This window comes from Lolium perenne, chromosome 2, assembly GCF_019359855.2.
Source record: "Lolium perenne isolate Kyuss_39 chromosome 2, Kyuss_2.0, whole genome shotgun sequence".
In the NCBI taxonomy this organism is placed as follows: domain Eukaryota; kingdom Viridiplantae; phylum Streptophyta; class Magnoliopsida; order Poales; family Poaceae; genus Lolium; species Lolium perenne.
The window spans coordinates 223,249,498-223,267,789 of NC_067245.2; the positions used below are offsets into that span (position 1 = coordinate 223,249,498).

At 48.8% G+C, this 18,292-nt stretch overlaps 4 protein-coding genes across 4 annotated transcripts; 2 read left to right on the forward strand and 2 right to left on the reverse strand.

Annotated features, from left to right (window-relative positions):
• The first annotated feature begins 417 nt into the window (after positions 1 to 417).
• LOC127335012 (uncharacterized) lies at positions 418 to 2,766 on the forward strand. The gene is made up of 4 exons (XM_051361596.2): positions 418 to 724; positions 841 to 993; positions 2,105 to 2,280; positions 2,406 to 2,766. Exons 1-4 carry the CDS (start codon positions 560 to 562, stop codon positions 2,506 to 2,508), a joined length of 597 nt encoding a protein of 198 aa, XP_051217556.1. The 5' UTR covers positions 418 to 559; the 3' UTR covers positions 2,509 to 2,766.
• A 313-nt stretch (positions 2,767 to 3,079) lies between these two features.
• On the reverse strand, positions 3,080 to 5,520 carry LOC127335013 (signal peptidase complex subunit 2). The gene is made up of 5 exons (XM_051361597.1): positions 5,339 to 5,520; positions 5,076 to 5,227; positions 4,874 to 4,955; positions 3,733 to 3,875; positions 3,080 to 3,283 (listed from the first exon to the last, which is right to left on the reverse strand). The coding sequence occupies exons 1-5, from the start codon at positions 5,444 to 5,446 to the stop codon at positions 3,190 to 3,192; spliced, it is 579 nt and encodes a 192-aa protein (XP_051217557.1). The 5' UTR covers positions 5,447 to 5,520; the 3' UTR covers positions 3,080 to 3,189.
• An 853-nt stretch (positions 5,521 to 6,373) lies between these two features.
• On the forward strand, positions 6,374 to 7,890 carry LOC139835739 (uncharacterized). Its single transcript, XM_071825602.1, has 2 exons — positions 6,374 to 6,379; positions 6,856 to 7,890. Exons 1-2 carry the CDS (start codon positions 6,374 to 6,376, stop codon positions 7,888 to 7,890), a joined length of 1,041 nt encoding a protein of 346 aa, XP_071681703.1.
• A 3,108-nt stretch (positions 7,891 to 10,998) lies between these two features.
• On the reverse strand, positions 10,999 to 11,573 carry LOC127335014 (uncharacterized). The gene has a single exon (XM_051361598.2). It carries the CDS (start codon positions 11,506 to 11,508, stop codon positions 11,113 to 11,115), a length of 396 nt encoding a protein of 131 aa, XP_051217558.1. The 5' UTR covers positions 11,509 to 11,573; the 3' UTR covers positions 10,999 to 11,112.
• Between the last annotated feature and the right edge of the window lie 6,719 nt (positions 11,574 to 18,292).

Sequence of the window (18,292 nt, forward strand, 5' to 3'; positions counted from 1 at the left end):
TTATATAATTTATATTATATGATCAAATTGATGACCTAGGTACACGTGCATGCCTAGTAAATTGAGATAGAGGGAGTAACTTATTTTATTCATATATGAATATGTTTACTTCAAAATTCAGTGTATTCATATTCTATTCGTATTTTTCAAGCAAATTCGAGTATTTTTTTTTCACACCCATTTATTTAGTTTGGAACTTTGGATGCAAATTTTCCACGAGAAAACCGAGGATCGAATGTTTTGGATTATCCACTTCCACTTCCCTACCCGTGGTAGTGTAGCTGTGTATACACCTGCTTTGTAAATGGTGCTTCAGAGAATACACCTGCTTAGAATTCGAGGCGAATTTACCAAATGGATGGAGAAAAAAGAAACGAGCCATTGCCGGCAGTATACACAGAGGTGAGGGTGCGATGTGCAAAAGCAGCACTCTACTAGATTACGGCCGGGTCCCGGGTGGGCCGGTCGATCGCTCCGCCCACCTCGCTGCCGCCGCCCCGCCGCCCAGCAATCCACCTGCGAAGGAAAGAGGAGCCCTCTCTCCTCTCTCTCGCGTCCGATGGCCTCGAGCTCGGGCGCCGGCGGCGGAGGGCCGCCGGACGGGGGCGTCGGGGAGGGGCCGACGACGCTGGACGAGCTGTACCACATCAACGTCGTGCCGGCCGAGCTGCACTTCAAGTTCCGCAAGGAGCTCCAGGGTCTCCGCGTCGGCCTCAACCTCGAGGTCCGTGCCTCATCCTGTAAACCCTAGTAAACCTCAAGCGTCGGGCAGGCTGCCCGTAGATTTCTCCCCAAACTGTTTTGCTAATTTCGGGAGATTTCGAATGGCCAAACTTTCAGTTCTACAATCTTGAGGTGAATGATTTCGAGGCGAAGGTGGTTCTGAAGCCCCTGGACTTCGACCGGAAGTGGAAGTTCCAGTACAAGCCCATCAGTGGTGACGTACAGCTGCTTTCCAAGAAGATACCTCTCTCCAAGTATCTCAACCTTCAGGTTCTTTGCGCAATTCAATCATGTTGTTCAAGCATCGTTTATGTGGTAGCAAGAACTGGTTACTTATCTGACACGGTTTTCTGAGCTAGTCCGCATTCGCACTATTCCTTGCAATAGGTCATGTAATGCCGCAAGTAGATAATAGTAATATGTTCAACTGGTCATGCGGGTTCTAATTATGCATTTTGGTGGTTGATAATAGTATGGCTGGTGATAGTTCCCATGGGAGAGATGTCAATATATTGATACACTACATACCTGCTTGCTTGATGCACAGAATTAATGCAAAAGGAATTTAGAAATGAGAACAGAAGTTGGGCCAGTGCATACATCGGGGTATTTGACAATTTGCCACACTTTTCTTTGCAATTTGATTATTTCGACACCCTGTGTCACTGACATGTGGTGGTCCTGTGGCAAATCATCAAAATTCAGAGAAAAGTATGGCAAATGATCAAATATCCCGCATACATCAGTAAAGTGGTCAAAAGGTATAACATTATGCACTTCTGCAATGGTTCTGATAGTGGAATGTTGAAGGCAGATATTTTGTTATAACACAATTATACCTACTTGTTTTCTATAGAACGTGCCGATTGCATATATCTCAGCTTTAATCCCAGTATTCTTCAGAAATGGCTTCTTGGACTCTTGGTACAACTTAATTGAAAAGAGCACATGTTGATTTCTTAGTTTATATGGAATACACAATTATCTAGAATGGAGTAGACCTTCTCTTTTGTGATGTAGAGATGTTGGGCAGATAAGAGTATATAAAAAAAACGAGACCAACCAGGACGAGCCCTTGTTGGCATATTTTCATAGAATAGGACTCCTTAGTGAGAATTCCGGAAATTCGCTCCCGACGGGAGTCAAACTCTGGTCGCTGGGTGCGCCACTGTGACCCTAACCACTGGGCTACGGCCCTGTTCTCGGCAAATCGGGTATTTAAGAATGTCATTTCCCCGCTGCATGCTTTAGTTTGGAACAAAAAGGCATGTACGAAGTATGGCAGTCAAGCTCAGAAAGGCTATATTGTTTAGAAACAAAATGCTCCTTTTTCAAAGTTCACTTCAATTATATGAGATTTCTAATAACAAATGTAATACAGGTTGGAATTGGTCACAATTTCCAACTGAAGGCAACTGGATGGAAATGGAAGCTTTCAACTTGCTTGGGGGGAGATGGTGTTTCTCAGATAAGAAACAAATCAAAACTCAGCGTGTTTCCAGGGTTTGATCTGAGGCTTGGATGGAAAGCTGAATATGTGCTTCCTGAGATTCATGGGTAAGTCTGAGTCAACACTAAAAAGATCCTGTGAGACAAGGATATTTATCAAGAAACATGCTAACATGACCATTGGAACTCGCTGACACTACGAGTCAACTCTTTTTCATCTTTGCTGCATGCAGGGCCGTTGGCACAGGAGAACCTGCCTTCAGTATGAACTATGGGCGATTGCAAGCATCCATAGACCGGATTGAGGCTATTGTGACCCATTCAGATCGGTACTGAACTTCGTAGGATGGTGATGCAGATATGGTCGCGTAGCAGTATGTTCTTTGATTGCAATTATCTCATCAGAATCCCATGGTTCACTCAGTGTCTTTTGAGGCTCTGCATCTGATGTACAGAAATGAGCAAAAACAATAATTTTGAGTTTCTCCGGGCTGTTTTGTGGCATTTCTTGTTGTGGAGGATATGATGAATAATACTCTTGCTGCTTGTGGGTTGGCACATTAAGTCTTTTCAGAATTCAGACTCTGAAGCTCATATTGCTCACTGGATTTCACATTTACATAGTAACCTAACGTGACTCTGAGATACGCCTGAGTAACATCTGATGTGAAGCTGTATGCTCTTAACACATGACCACTCAAAAAGTACCTGACTACACAGCTTGCATATAATCGTAGGGTAGAAAGGAAGTCTACGGAAGGTCGAAAAAGCCATCAGAAATCCTGGATAAGACAAGAATTTAAGTATAGTACTAGAAGAAACCCAAAATGCTTGTATACGCATCAATTATTTGATTTAAGTAACCATTATAGATAGACTTGTATACGAAAACGACTGAGATGGTGTATAATCTTAACGACACTTCATTCATCAGTCAAACAGTACTGTCATCAAAAACATTGTCTATTTCCATTAGACTAAGCTTTATCCTCATAATCAAAGACAAGAGTCACTAATTCATTTGCTCTTGCGCTCATTGTTGTAGTCATCAACCAGTCTCTCAACATCCTTCCAGAACAGGCCCTCCACAAGAACACCGTCCTTTGTAAACCTGCCCAAGAAAGCAAGAACGCTGTTAGTGCGAACAATGAAGCAAGAGTTATGATACAAAGGATGCCAATACGCAATAAAGACAAACTGTGAACATACAAGCTTATGTGCACACTTAAACTCATATGTTTTGCCAATACACTTGCAACATACATCTAACATCTGATAGTCAAAATAAACATTTACTAACTTCGTTCTTTCTAAAAAGGCTTATATTTTGGAATGGAGGTAATATCTAGTATTTGCAGACTAGGTGATATCTAAACATAGAAGGGGGTCTATAAAATGCACCGAAGCTTGTATGTTTTTTCCAGGTCATTTTCAGACTAGTTTGGATACTATGTGAACAATGTTCCATAACTAAAAGAAGGTGCCTTCTATATGGTTTAGACTTAATCATTTAAATAAGAAATGCATATTGGTGGCCTAAATTAATTCAATGTACAATACCATTTTGTAACACTCTTAGTGAATTGGACGGTCTTATGAGCAGAAATTGATTGTGGATCCGCACTGGCTATTGAAAGATTGTACATGTCCGAGAATCTTGGTAACTTTGAAGAAATAACAAGACCAGTGCTATTGAAAGAGCCCTGCAGTAAATAGAATCATAAGTTAACAAAAGCTATACACATGATGGCAACAAAAGTAAGGAACACGAATCGTAAAGAACATCTGTTTGCCATTAGGCTTGTTCTAATATAAGATGTGTTCATTTTCCAATGAGTAAAACATTCACTAAAGCATCCATCTTCATAAGCTAGGAACTCACATAATTGGTTTCTCTGGACCAACAACACTACAAGTACTTGACAAGTTTTATGCTTCAGTGACTACAAGTAACTGAATAGACAGGCACATTTGGCATTATGGTCAAGATGTAAAATAGTTGAACACCGTGCTGTTGCAGTTACAGTATCAAAATCTGAAACTCAAACTTCGTTTTAATTTCTTCTATTATGGACAATTTGTGAGCTGCAACAGCACATACTAGTGCTTGCGCGTTCAGTAGAAAATAATATACAGTAGCAAGTAAAAAATATTGCAAATATTCACTATCATATTAAAAAAAAACTGCAACTAAACAAGTCAACATAATGTATCTTGAATGACACAGGGTTCAGGCTTTCAAGCGGGATGCAACACAACATACTAAGTGGACAAACTGTTCCCACAGAGGCTTCATTTGCAACAGGAAAATTTTATGGCTCCTGAGAAAGTGCAATGTGGAAAAATTCTAAAGCATTGTTCAGATTTTACATCCGTAAGAAACATCATCGCATGAACATTTAACTGTAACAACTTCGCCGGGGGGGGGGGGGTGGATGAGGGGTCATATTTGATTAAAATGTAACCTATAAGTCATAATTGGGTATACGTCACATGTATGACATGCAACTTCAACAATTTTCATCTAATTCGGTGTCAAAACAGCTTCCTAATCGTATGCAACCATACTAAATGATGTAGCTACAAAAACTGACATAAGAGACCGATTTTTATCAGAAATACTGAAATCAGGACTATAGTAATTCATGAGATCGACAACTGAAATTCAGGAGCAACAAAATCAAATGAATATAAAACTCACCGCGGGAGGGTGGGTGAAGATGATGGCATCCTTCTCCTTGGTGTAGCTAAGGATCAGCAGCACCACATTCATCACCACATACGTATCCACCATGAAGTCAAGGACCAACAGCCACAACCAACAAACTCCAGGCAATTCTTAATAAAATACAGATCTAACGCCAATTCAGTACAACAGGGAAAATAATCACATCAAAGGATATAGCGCGATGCAGCCGAGCAGGAACTCGCGGTTCTGGGGGAACTTCTTCGGGTAGAACTGCGCGAGGAGCGCGACGCCGATCACGGCCGTCCCTATCAGGAGCTTCCAGTTGCCCAGCCGGTTGTCCTCCGCGTAGCCCTTGCTCTTCACGACCTGGACAAACCGAGGAACTGACCGAATCAAGTGGGGAAAACAGAGCGGGAGAGGGACGTAGATCTCGAGCGGGAGAATGGGGTAGGGTTTAGCGTGCATAGCCAGTAGTACCTCGGAGATGGTCTCGTCGAGGAGGTGCTTGATGGAGTGGGGGTCAAGGAGGTTGGCCTTCTTCGGGGTCACCTTCGCCGGCGTGGCCGCCGCGCCGTCGCTCGCCATCTGCGCCGTCGTCGAGGGGGAGGAGGTGGGCGGGTGCGGATCGATACGGTGGAGCGGGCGACGAGACGCCGGGGCAGGCCTGTCAGTTTATGCGAGATAGGTCGATGACGAGTGGGCCCTGTTTGTACAGGGGCCCGCTTGTCAGTAGCGTGTCGGGAATGGACCTTTGGTTGCCACGTAGATAATGGGCGGAGCCAATGGGAGAGAAGCAGCGCGTCACCAGAGTTCCATGTCAGCACTGAATAACTGAATGCAATGTGAAACGCAAAAAGGCATACGCAAAAATTTGTACCTCTCTTGATTAAATTTTTAAAAAATGAAATCCTCTGTCCTAAAAGATGAATCTACCGAGTTTTGTTTTCACTTGAGTTTCTGTTTGAGAAAGAGTATTCTAGCTCATCTGCTCATGCACATATATGACCGATACTAACTCTCGGCGAGCTTCAGAGCCTCCACGTTATTTGAACTTCTAAAGTGGGATAAACTTTGCCACATATGAATATTAATGGGTCTGAACTAAGTTTCAAAAAAATGGGTCTGAACTTGCAAGAAATCACGGTGTGACCAATAGGCTTGTAGATCAAACCTCTTAATAGCATAATATCGATCACTCTTTTTACACTATCTATGTTCTCTCGGTTTTATCTACTTACATATCAACTCTTCCATATGAATTTGGTGTTACGACTTAAGCTATGATCTCTTTGATTTGCGCGAATGCCATTCCTTCTTTCTGATTTGCATTGTGAATGGTCTAGGTATAATGAATTTTGTTATTTAGTACCACCTCCGTTCTTTTTTAATCTTTTGGGAGAAGCTATCCTAGAAGACAAAAAGAAGTCGTCCTAAAGCTAGAACAAAGCAACCGAAGAAGGTGTAAATCAAGCATTTGTTATAGGAGACCAAACGACCCACTCTTTTTAGACAATGTGGGTAAGTTTGTTGTGAATCTGAAGTTGTGATGGATTCTCAGGGCATTTTTGGTTCACATGATTCTACAAACATGGGAATAAGGAAAACCCATGAAACATACATGAACACATACACAAATAGTTGATTAGTGAAAACTATAGTTCCACAAACTTGTGTGCTTGGTTCACGGGATTAGAAAAACAACATGAATCATGATAAGCATAGCAAAATCAAAGTCAAACCATCTGAGATGGTATGATTAGGGATATAACTACGTTGTTAAAGACTTCAGTGTCGCGGTTTGTGTGTATGGGGTATAAAAATTGTCCAAGTGGATTGCAAAATTCGTGTTTTTCCTGGGAAGAGATCCCAAAGTTTTCTTATACTATCTCTGTCCCCGTGGGGTTATTGACACGATTGACAAGAGGCGTCGTGCTTTCTTCTGGACCGGGAAGGATACCTGCTCTGGTGCTCGTTGTCTTATCGCGTGGGACAAGGCAGTGTTGCCTGTGCAGGAGGAAGGCTTCGGCATCAAGGATCTCCACCGGCAGAACAGGTGCTTGCTGCTCAACTTTATACATGCCCTCCATACACCTAACCCCTTGCCTTGGAAGCGTTGGTTTTTCCCTGTTACAGGTCGTGATTTGGGGGAAACCTCCAAATCCCCCTCCTTCCTGGAGCGGATCGTCGACGAGTGCCTCCCACTCTACAGGGGCATTACCAGGGTCGAGGTTGCTGACGGTTGCACCACGTCCTTCTGGTTGGACAAATGGCAGCCGCCCCCCCCCCCCCTCGCCGAGCGCTTCCCCGTGCTCTTCTCCCACTGCACCCGTCGGCATGCCACGGTGGCTACCGTTGCCGCGGATGGCCTAGACCTGCAGCCTCGGCTCTCTTCGGCTGCGGAAGGGGAGCTCCTGGAGGTCTTGCGCATTATCGGCGCCTCGCCCCTCTGCCCCGGCCACGACATACGCTTCATCGACTCTCCTTCGACACCTCGGTTCTCCTCGCGGGAGGCCTACTGCATGCTCTCCCCTGCGCGCCCCAGGGACCAGTCCGCTTGCGTGGCTTGGTCACTCCGGCTCCCTCGGAAGCTGAAGATCTTTACTTACTTGGCGGACATCGACCGGCTGAGCACTAGGGCAAACCTCTTCCACAAGAGCTGCGCCCCCTCTGCGCTTTGTGTTGCCTGCCCGGATGTCGAGACTGGGAGGCACCTCTTCTTTGAGTGCCTCGTCGCTGCTGAGGTTTGGTCTCGGTTGGATGTCCCACTCCCAACGGGGCGTTTCTCTGTCTGGACCATCCGAGGCCCTGCAGATTTTTCTCCCACCTCTTGGCACATGGGAGTTGTGGCTATCCTGTGGTCCATCTGGAAGGCTCGCAACAACCTTGTGTTCAATGGTGAGCGCTCCCCTGCTCGCCTCATTCTTACTCGAGCCGGTGACGAGCTATCCCTCTGGCGGTGGCGGCTCTCGGTGCGTGACCGTGCTGAGGTGGATGCTCTTCGTTGTTATTTCATGAGTAGGGCTAGGTAGAGGCGTGTGCCTCCTCTTCCCCCCCCCCCCCCCCCCCGCGCTGTACCTCTCACATTTGGACATGTTGACTGGCTTCTTGGCCTCTTCGAGTTTATATACAAACGGTGGGGCGTCTTGCCCCCCCCCCCCCCCCCCCCCGTCATCCTCGAAAAAAGAAAAAAAGTTTGTCTAAATTCAAATGTACCTAGACACTTTTTAGTACATAGATACATCTTAATTTAGACGAATCATCTGACATCATCGATTAATAGACGGAGGTAGTTTTTTACTCTGTTGTTTCTTTGACAAAACAGACTAATGGAGCTATTAAAGAAAAGAATATTATATGTTCTTCCACTTTTCTATAAACTAAGTAGGGCCTTAACATGCAAATGATTTACCGTAGTGAACCAGGTTCCTTAGAGACCAGATTACTAATTTCGTTTGGAAGGATTCTTGGCATGTGAATGGCCTCTTATGTGACCAATTTCCTCGGCTATTTTCGTTTGCTCTTGATGAAGATATCAACGTTGCTGAGCTTGCCCACGCCCAAGACTTGAGCTCTAAGTTTTATCTCCCTGTGCTTGTCCAAGCGTATGAGGAGCTACATCAGATTCTATCTCATTTGGATGCACTGGTCTCTGGTCCACGTGTTAATGATTCAAGGATCTTCCCATGGGGCAACTCCATATACACGTCGGTCAGATACTACAACTTTGTTTTTGAACAAGCTCCTAAAGATCCTACCCTCCAAATCGATTTGGAAATCAAAAAGCCTGTCCGAGCTCAGAGTTTTTGTGTGATTGCTAGTCAATGACCATTTGAACACTAAAGATTTGATGCTCAGAAAACAATGGACTTTGAGGATGGTCCTGAGCATGTTCTCTGTTCACTTGTTCAGGTCAAGTTTTTGAGACACGAGATGACCTATTTTTCCAGTGCTCTTTTGCAGCTTCTTGTTGGGCCTATATTGGTATCCTTTAGGACTGCTCTCAGGCAATCTCCCAATGCTTCAATGTGGCAAGAAATGCATTCACAAATCCTTGCTTTATGGAAATTGTTTCATGTGCTGTGAAATATTTGGAATGAAAGGAATGACCTTATTTTCAAAGTTCAGAGACCATCTTTGGGGCAATGGAAAATTGGATTTCTAAGTGATTTATTACTTCATCAGTACATTTAAACCCTTGATGGTGCAACATCTGCTTCCTTGGATCCAGTGTACTTTCACCTAGAAAACTGAAAAATGTATTTGTCCTACATTGTACAATTCTTCCCTCGGTAGATTGCTTATAACCTTGTGCTTGGGGCTTTTGGCCACTTTCATTTTTATATAAAGAAAAATATATACCGTAGGTGATTCCCCTATGATCATGCTCTTAAAAAAATATTACTGTACTATTCGCAGTAATATGTGTCATATGTGTCAGATGTTTACGTATATAAGCTGTTCACTGAATGTATGAGGTATGACTTAATAAGTTGATTACTTAGAGAAGGCCACATGATCATACTGAAACTGAATGAATTAAACTTCCCGTCTGTGAGAAAATTATCTAAGCTACTCCACATCTTGCTAGTCAGAATACAAATGCCGAGAAGAACATTCCAACTCTTGGTCAAGTTGGCACACATTACCACTGTCAAGTCCTTCGGGGCTTGGATCTGATGCCTGAGGAATAAAATAAGATCAGATTTTCCCAGTTGTCCAAGATGCATATTACGGCATACTGACCATCTGGCTCTCACATGCATGACTAACGATCCATGTAGCATTTCAGATGCAAAAATCATCTGACCTGATATCTATGCTTCTTTTTTTCTCTCTCGAAGGAAACAAGCAAGAGATGATTTTCCTTATCCGGCGACATGCCCTTTCGATTGACTCTCTTTTTATGTACTCCGTATCACAGTTACACATGCTATGTCTGCCGGGAAGTACTTGGTCAGAGGAAGTTGACAGGTGGTGATAACATGAACAGCTGGTGAGTAATGGAGGAAATGGTAGCACGTATGAAAATGGATTTAGCATGTTATGCAGCAAGGCATGACAGATGTACGTACATCACTTCCTGCAACGAGTACAAATCTATTCTACCTATCATGTTTGCTGCATCTCATTTTGTAAGAATTTGCATGGGGATGTACATAACTTGGATAGGTGAAATGTAACATGGTTCCAGGGATAGCAGAAATGCTCCATAATTGACAACGCTGGATCATTCAGCCATTGTTAAGTCCTAGCTATAAGCGTTTGGGTTTGATCGAAAATAGAATTAAGATGCAATTCTGCAAAGAGATATCACCGTTATGTTCCATACATGCTTTGAATTGTGGTAAATATGATCTCATAAGTGAAAGGCAAAGACACCACAACTAAAATTGCAACTTGCACTAAACCATATGTCAAGAAATTCAGTGTGCAAGGCAATGTGCCCTTTTGTCCCCAAAGAAGCAATCTGAGAATTCCATCAACTCTATCACTTGGTCGTCGAGTGTTTGTAACAGCCTTAAACAATAACATCTGAATTCGTTGTTTTCTACGATGGATGGATAGTTTTCACCTCTGAATCTTTGATACGAATCGAGTGGCTAAGTGTAGAGCCATAGGCTAAAAGAGTACTAGAAAACAGAAAGTAGAAGCAGCTTGTTTATTTCCTAGGACAGAACCTTTACAATCAGCTTGCTGGTCACTAAGTTATCATAGCGGCAGCTTGGAGTGAGGTAGTGACTCATAAGTGCAACTTCATTGTGTGATCGTTGGCTCAATCATTCCACATGAAGCAACATTGATGCGCCATGAAGTGCTGCTACTCAATCGCTTTGTGCATTCGTGCATGCCCATCTATCGATCGACTGATCCATCTAGGATTTGGAATCTGATTCAATCAACGCAGCATCATCTCGGATTGGAATCTGGATCAGCTGGTAACAAAACAAAATAGACACACACTGCCTACATCTCTGATATCAGTACGTCACATGGCCTGTCTGTCTACTAGCCTGGACTCGGCAGAAGCAAGTTGTACACCCCAGTACAGCTAGGCACTGGCGTCGAACACATGCGATGCGAGCGAAAAGAACTCCCTCAAAAAAAAAAGTGCGAGCGAAAAGAATGGCGTGTAAAAATGGAATTAATGGAGAAGAATAATACTGTATGTTCATTGCTTTCCTTCCTTTACAACGACGACGAATTCTCAGATCGCGGACGACGGTTAACAGCAGATCACGGACCTGACGGGGTCAGGTGAGGGGCGTGGAGGAGGAGACCTCGGCCCGGTCGAGCCGGCGCAGCTGCCAGGCGCGGAGGGCGAGGAAGGCGGCGAGGAGCAGCTGCATTGCGGCGGCGACCCCGGCGAAGGCGATCCCGAGCCTCTCGCCGAAGTTGAGCCGGCGCTTCGGCGGCGGGGGCGGCGGGTGCCGGTGGTGGTGGTGGTGGTGGTGGCCGCCGTGCCGCGGCGGCGAGGGGAGCTGGTCGGCGTCGTCGGACGCGACCTGCGCGTGGCGCGGGGCCGGGGTCGACGGCGGCGAGTCCGCGGAGGAGAAGGGGAGGGACGGGGAGGAGAGGAGGAGGAGGAGCAGGAGGAGCGTCAGGGTCGCGGGGCGGCGCGGCGGCCGTGCGGTTGGCGCCATGGGCATGCGGGCGTCGGCGGCATAAAGGTGGAGGGCGGCGTGGTGTGGCGAGGCAAATCTGGTGGAGAGTGGAGAGGGGGAGAGAAGTGGTGTGGAGGGGAGGAGGAAACGGAGTAGACGGAGACGAGAGAGAGGTGAGCTGAGGGACGCGTGTGGCGGTGTGGGGAGTTCTTGCTCTGTGTCTGTGGTGTGGGGAGTTCGGTTTGGTGGGAGGAGGAGGAGGACGGGGATGGCTGGCTGGCGGTTGCGTGGCGTGTGCAGGGGTTTGGGGCCACGGAGAGCCACTCGCTAGCTCGCTCGTCCTACAATAACAAGACAAGGTTACGGCAGGTAGTCAGGGTACCAGCCATGGACAGCGAGGTGTAATTATTGGCAAGATCTGCAGTTTTTTTTTGAGGTAAAAATAAATATATTAAGCCAGCAAGTCGCCTCGGCAAATGGTCGTTCAGCGACCGTTTTCGTTCGTCGTGACCGGAAATGCGTTTGGGCCTGCTCCAGCGGGGCGACGCAAAGTGACCGACCCGTCCGCGGAGACGCAAACCTGGCCCAAATATGCGCTAGGTTTGCGTCTCCGCGTTCGCGCCGAGTGTCCGCCGAAAAAGACGTAGGACCCGCGCGTCAGTGACAGGGAGGCCGATATTATTCCCACCACTGGCCATTCCCCGCGCGAAATATCAAACTAGACCGGCGCGAGCAGTCCAGAAGCGATGGACGTCCTCGCCGCCGCAGCCACCGCCATGGATGCGGAGCAAACCCTGGCACCCGCCGCCGCCCCACACTCCCCCGTAGCCACGACCATAGCCACAATGGAGGGTGCAGCTCCGGCGGAAGCAAAGCTGGCCGCCACCGGTGGCGGCCGGGAGGCAAAGCCGAAGGCGGCAAAGAAGGTGCTCTCCAAGGAGGAGAAAGTCATCGAGGCCGCGAAGCGTCGCGGCCGGCGCAAGAACCAGAAGGACAAGACTGCCGCGGCCGCGAACCAGCAGGCCTGGCAGATGCATATCAAAGTCGGCGTCGCGCAAAAAGCCCTCCATCCGACCTTAGCGGAGAGCTGCATGCTCGTCATGAGAGAGGGGATCGCCGACGTCGCTCCTCCGGCCTCCTCGGTGAGCTCGGTAAGTTCCCAGCTGCGTCCTGGAACTCCCGCTCCCTTGCAGGCCCACCCAGCGTCGCGGTTCGCCTCCGGCCTGCCGCCGGTGCAGTTGACCGGGGCGGCGGAGCAGTTCAACGGGGCGGCGGTTCCCGACCTCAATCGGACGTCTAGAAGCGGTGACTCCTGCCCGGGCGCGACACAGAAGACGCGCCAGGTGTCGAAGGAGAGCATGCCACAGCCCCGCATCCTGTTCGACGAAATGGTGCCGCCTGCCCCGACGATGGACGACCCGGTACGTGAGCTCTGTCAATGTATGCGACTGTCGTGTATCATGCGTCTGATGTCCGGTCATTCGTAGAACTATTGGAAGGACCACCATGATTCAGACATCCAGGCCATTATCTTCGGCGGCGGCTTCGTTCGCGGTGATCGGGCCGGGACAGGCCCGCATGATGACTGGGAGGCAATGCAAGATGCGGAGGACATCGAAACCACACGACTGTTCGCCACCCAGCAGACGCAGCTGCTTGTGACGGTAAAGCACACGTCCGTTGGGAACCCCAAGAGGAAGGTATGATGAGTACAGCAGCGAGTTTTCCCTCAGTAAGAAACCAAGGTTATCAAACCAGTAGGAGATGAAGATCACGTGAAGGTTGTTGGTGAAGGAGTGTAGTACGGCGCAACACCGGGGATTCCGGTGCCAACGTGAAACCTGCACAACACAATCAAAATACTTTGCCCCCCCTTAACAGTGAGGTTGTCAATCTCACCGGCTTGCTGAAAACAACGGATTAAACGTATGGTGTGGAAAATGATGTTTGCTTGCAGAAAATAAAAGAGAACAATGATTGCAGTAGGTTGTATTTCAGATGTAAAAGAATGGACCGGGGTCCACAGTTCACTAGTGGTGTCTCTCCAATAAGATAAATAACATGTTGGGTAAACAAATTACAGTTGGGCAATTGACAAATAGAGAGGGCATACCAATGCACATACATATCATGATGACTACTGTGAGATTTACTTAGGGCATTACGACAAAGAACATAGACCGCCATCCAGCATGCATCTATGCCTAAAAAATCCACCTTCGGGTTAGCATCCGCACCCCTTTCAGTATTAAGTTGCAAGCAACAGACAATTGCATTAAGTACTGTGCGTAATTTAAATAATACAAATATCCTTAGACAAAGCATTGATGTTTGGACACGGCTAGGGAGCACTCGGATGCTAGATGGTCCACCAAAGCACTCGTCCTGAAATAGAAAGTCGGCATATAACACGTGCATTTAATGTCATGCTTTTTTAAAAAAAAGTCATAACTTTCAAACCATTTGTCAAAATTGCGATCCGTTTTTACCGTTGGGTCTCTCGCGACTAGATCTTCGAAACTGGATCCCATTTGTATATGTTTTGACAAACTTTTTTTCCGAAAACCAATTCAGATGTTGCGGAAAAGCAACTCTAGTATTATGGCGAAGCAACTTCGTACAAAGAGGAAGTTGCACTAATTTTTTTGTATATATTGTACAAACTTAATTTTTAAGATACTCAGTTAGCAACAACCGTCATCAACACTTGTATTGAGACATCAACTTTGCTCTACTAGCTGCTAGTCATACTTTCTAACATTGCTAGTAACTTGATTTTTGATGTATACAACTTAGTAGCAACAAAATACAAGTTCATATCAAACAGTGTGCAACTTTGATGCATCGGCATGCAACTTCACGATAATGCATTTGATAAAGAGTGATGCTAGCTGACTTAGTACTAGCGGTAGCAAGTTAGACATGATGTTATGAAAGTTCACGATAATGCAGCCCAACTTCACAATATTATTCCTAGCCAACTCAGTATTAGTGGTACACAACATATTTGTGGTGCTAGCAGATTTAGTGCTAGCGGTAGGCAACTTAGACGTGGTGTTAGGCAACTTAGTGATAGTGGTAAGCAACTTCAGTGCAGTAGTAGCCGTTCTCACTGTAGGAAAATTACGTGAAAATGCAACTTCAATGCAGGGTAGCCGAAGGCGGCAAAGAAGGAGAAGGCGGCAAAGAAGGTGCTCTCCAAGGAGAAGAAAGTCATCGAGGCCGGGAAGCATCGCGGCCGGCGCAAGAACCAGAAGGACAAGACTGCCGCGGCAGCCAACCAGCAGGCCTGGCAGATGCAGATCAAAGTCGGCGTCGCGCAAGTAGCTCTCCATCCGACCTTAGCGGAGGGCTACATGCTCGTCAAGAGAGAGGGGATCGCCGACGTCGCTCCTCCGGCCTCGTCGGTGAGCTCGGTAAGTTCCCAGCTGCGTCCTGGAACTCCCGCTCCCTTGCAGGGCCACCCGGCGTCGCGGTTCGCCTCCGGCCTGCCGCCGGTGCAGTTGACCGGGGCGGCGGAGCAGTTCAACGGGGCGGCGGTTCCCGACCTCAACCGGACGCCTAGAAGCGGTGACTCCTGCCCGGGCGGGACACAGAAGACGCGCCAGGTGCCAGAGGAGAGCATGCCACAGCCCCGCATCCTGTTCGACGAAATGGCGCCGCCTGCCCCGACGATGGACGACCCGGTACGTGAGCTCTGTCAATGTATGCGACTACCGTGTATCATGTGTCTGATGTCCGGTCATTCGTAGAACCATTGGAAGGACCACCATGATTCAGACATCCAGGCCATTATCTTTGGCGGCGGCTTCGTTCGCGGTGATCGGGCCGGGACAGGCCCGCATGATGTGTGGGAGGCAATGCAAGATGCGGAGGACATCGAAACCGCACGACTGTTCGCCACCCAGCAGACGCAGCCAACACCCGTGTCCGTCGACGACTTCGACGACGCGCCAACACAGCCTGTCCCCCACGGACATTGCTACGAAGAAGAAGGGGGAGAGCCGCAGGACACAAGGCTTCGTCGACGACGAGGATAAGTGTTTGTACGAAGCGTGGCTGGCAATGAGCCATGATTGTATTAATGGCGCGCAGCAAAAGGGCAAGGTCTATTGGGCCAAGGTCTTGCAGTAGTACAACGAGACCAGGATGCACCCGCCCTACCATATCACAAGCCCTCGGACAGAAGAGACCCTCCGAAAAAGATGGAAATACATCAAACAAGAGACAAGCAAGTTCTGCTCGGCGGTCGAACATGCTAGGAACCACCCTGTAAGCGGCACTGGCATCGTTTCAGTGGTAAACACGATACAACCATCATCATTCTACACTATTTGCATCATTATATGTACATCATTGGCGGCTATGATTGCAGGTACCCCGCGCCTTGGAGAAGTTCAGGGCGACGCATAAGAAGGGCTTCCATATGGTCCATTGCTGGGACGTGCTCAAGGAGACGGAGCAGTGGAAGACAAGCTTTGCGTCCTACAACGAAGCTGTGAGGAATGGGACAGCGGTCAACCTCGACGGCGAAGATGACGATCAAGGACGTCCATCCCTTCCACCTCATCCCCGAGGCTATAAGGCTACCAAGGCCGATCTAGCCCGGGAGGCGCAGGCCATTGCGTTCACGCTAAGCATGGAGAAGATAATGGTCGGGAATCTTGCCGCCTTGGCTGCTAGGGACGAGAAGAGGCGTCTGGAAAAAGAGGCCACAGCTGCCATCTACCACAACCTCGCGAAGGAGGTCATTGAGGTCCAAAGGTTGGACGTCGAGACCAAAAAGGCTGACGCCGAGGCCAAATTGCGTGCAGAAGACACAATGATCATGCTTGCCGACTTGAGCGGCATCGACGACGACACCAGGGCATGGTTCATGAAGAGGCGTGCCGAAATCCGCGCGCGAGACGCCTGATCGCCATCGCCATGCGCCCAACACCTTGGCCTCCTTTTGGACTTTTTTTATTGCTGTTCAGGCCTTGTTGTGCCCCTTTTGCTCCACTTTGCGCCCTACCTTGTGCAAAGTGTGATGAACATATTGCAGACCTCAAATTGCGGATGTAATTTCGTGCAAAGTTGATGCTAGTTCATCTTTTTTGAAATCTGGCCTGCGCCGAAAATGCGTCGCCCCGCTGGAGCAAGCCTTGGACGCAAACAGACGCGCGACCATTTCAGCGTACGCCAGGCGACGCAAACGGTCGCTCGCGGATATTTTGGATGTTTGAAATTCATCGCGTCGCTGGAGATATCCTTAGATCACGCAGCTGGTTCTGCGTGGAACACTAAAAACCGGAACAGCCAGCTTGACCGACACACGGGGAGGCACCGGAGCGCGCCGGCAGCCCGGCACCTCGAGGAATTGGTTGGCTGCTACGACCGAGAAGTCCTTTTTTTAGAGCATCTCCAGCCGCGTCCCCCAAAGCGTCCCCCAAAGGGATTTGGGGCGCGCCAGACAAAAAAGCCGTTCCAGCCGCGTCCCCCAAAGCCCATTTTTGTCCGGCGCGCCCCGATACGGTGTCCGGCGCCCCGAGCCCGTCCCCGTCCCACAGCGGACGCACCGGGCACGCCGGACAAAAGGAAAAGCGAGGCGAAGCGACGTGGGCCCGACGCGTCAGCGGCTCGGAAGCCTAAAACCCCGTCGCCTACCTTTGGTCAAGCGACGTTAATGGCGTCCCTGTTTTCCCAGGCGACGCAGGGACGCGTCTCGTCGTGCTAATGGCCGCGTGGCCGTCCGCGCCGGCGTTATTGCGTGCAACCACCCGCTGCCGCCGTTGTTTAAAGACGCCCTGCAGTTCTCACCGCTCACAAACCTTCTCGTCGCCGCCGCCTCCCCCCTCCCAGATCTTCTCATCGCCGCTCCAAAAATGTCGAGCTCGTCCTCCTGCAAGATCGTCGCGGCGAACGGCTTCGGCCGCGGCAGCCTCACCGTGTCGGAGGCGTGGGCGATGTACAACGCCCGGTATCCAGTCCCGCCGGACATGCGGCTACCAAGCAGCGGCGGCTGGAGGATGGCCGTGAACGGCGTTGGCGTTCCGCCGCCGCCGAAGCCGCGCACGGACCAATGGAGGGACGCCATCAAGGCCCGTCGGGCTCAACTCTCCGCCGAGGAGCGGTTGGATCCGACGTGGGCGGCCAACAACAACGACGCCTGGTGGACGACGTACTTCAAGGCGAAGTACGACGTCGAGATGCACAGCACCGACGGGCTCGTCGGCGGCCCCAACAGCTGGAACAAGGACGGCCGCGCCCTGTTCTGGGGCGTTCCGGGGCGTGATACGTCCAATTTGCATCACTATTTTATATCATAATTTGCTGTTATTCATTGATATATTTCACATTTGTAGATGATACTTATGTTATTTCATCTATTTTGCATGTTTCATGATTATTTGGGGATCGCGCACCGGAGCCAGGATTCTGCTGGAAAAAGCACCTTCAGAATGCAATATTTCGGAAGATCAACAGTTGAAGGAAATTATACCAAAAATCCTATTTTTCCAGATGATGAAGGAAGCCAGAAGGGGGAGCCGAGGGGACCCGAGGAGGGCCCACACCATGGGCCGGCGCGGCCCAAGGCCTGGCCGCGCCGCCCAGTGAGGAGGGGGGCCCACAGCCCCTCTCGCCTCCTTTTCTTCGCGTACGCCTTCGTCCCGAAAACCTAATCCACAGAGGGTACCTCGCGAAGAGTTACAGCCGCCTCTGCGGGGCGGAGAACACCAGAGAGAAAAGAGCTCTCCGGCAGGCGGAGATCCGCCGGGGAAATTCCCTCCCGGAGGGGGAAATCGACGCCATCGTCACCGTCATCGAGCTGGACATCATCTCCATCACC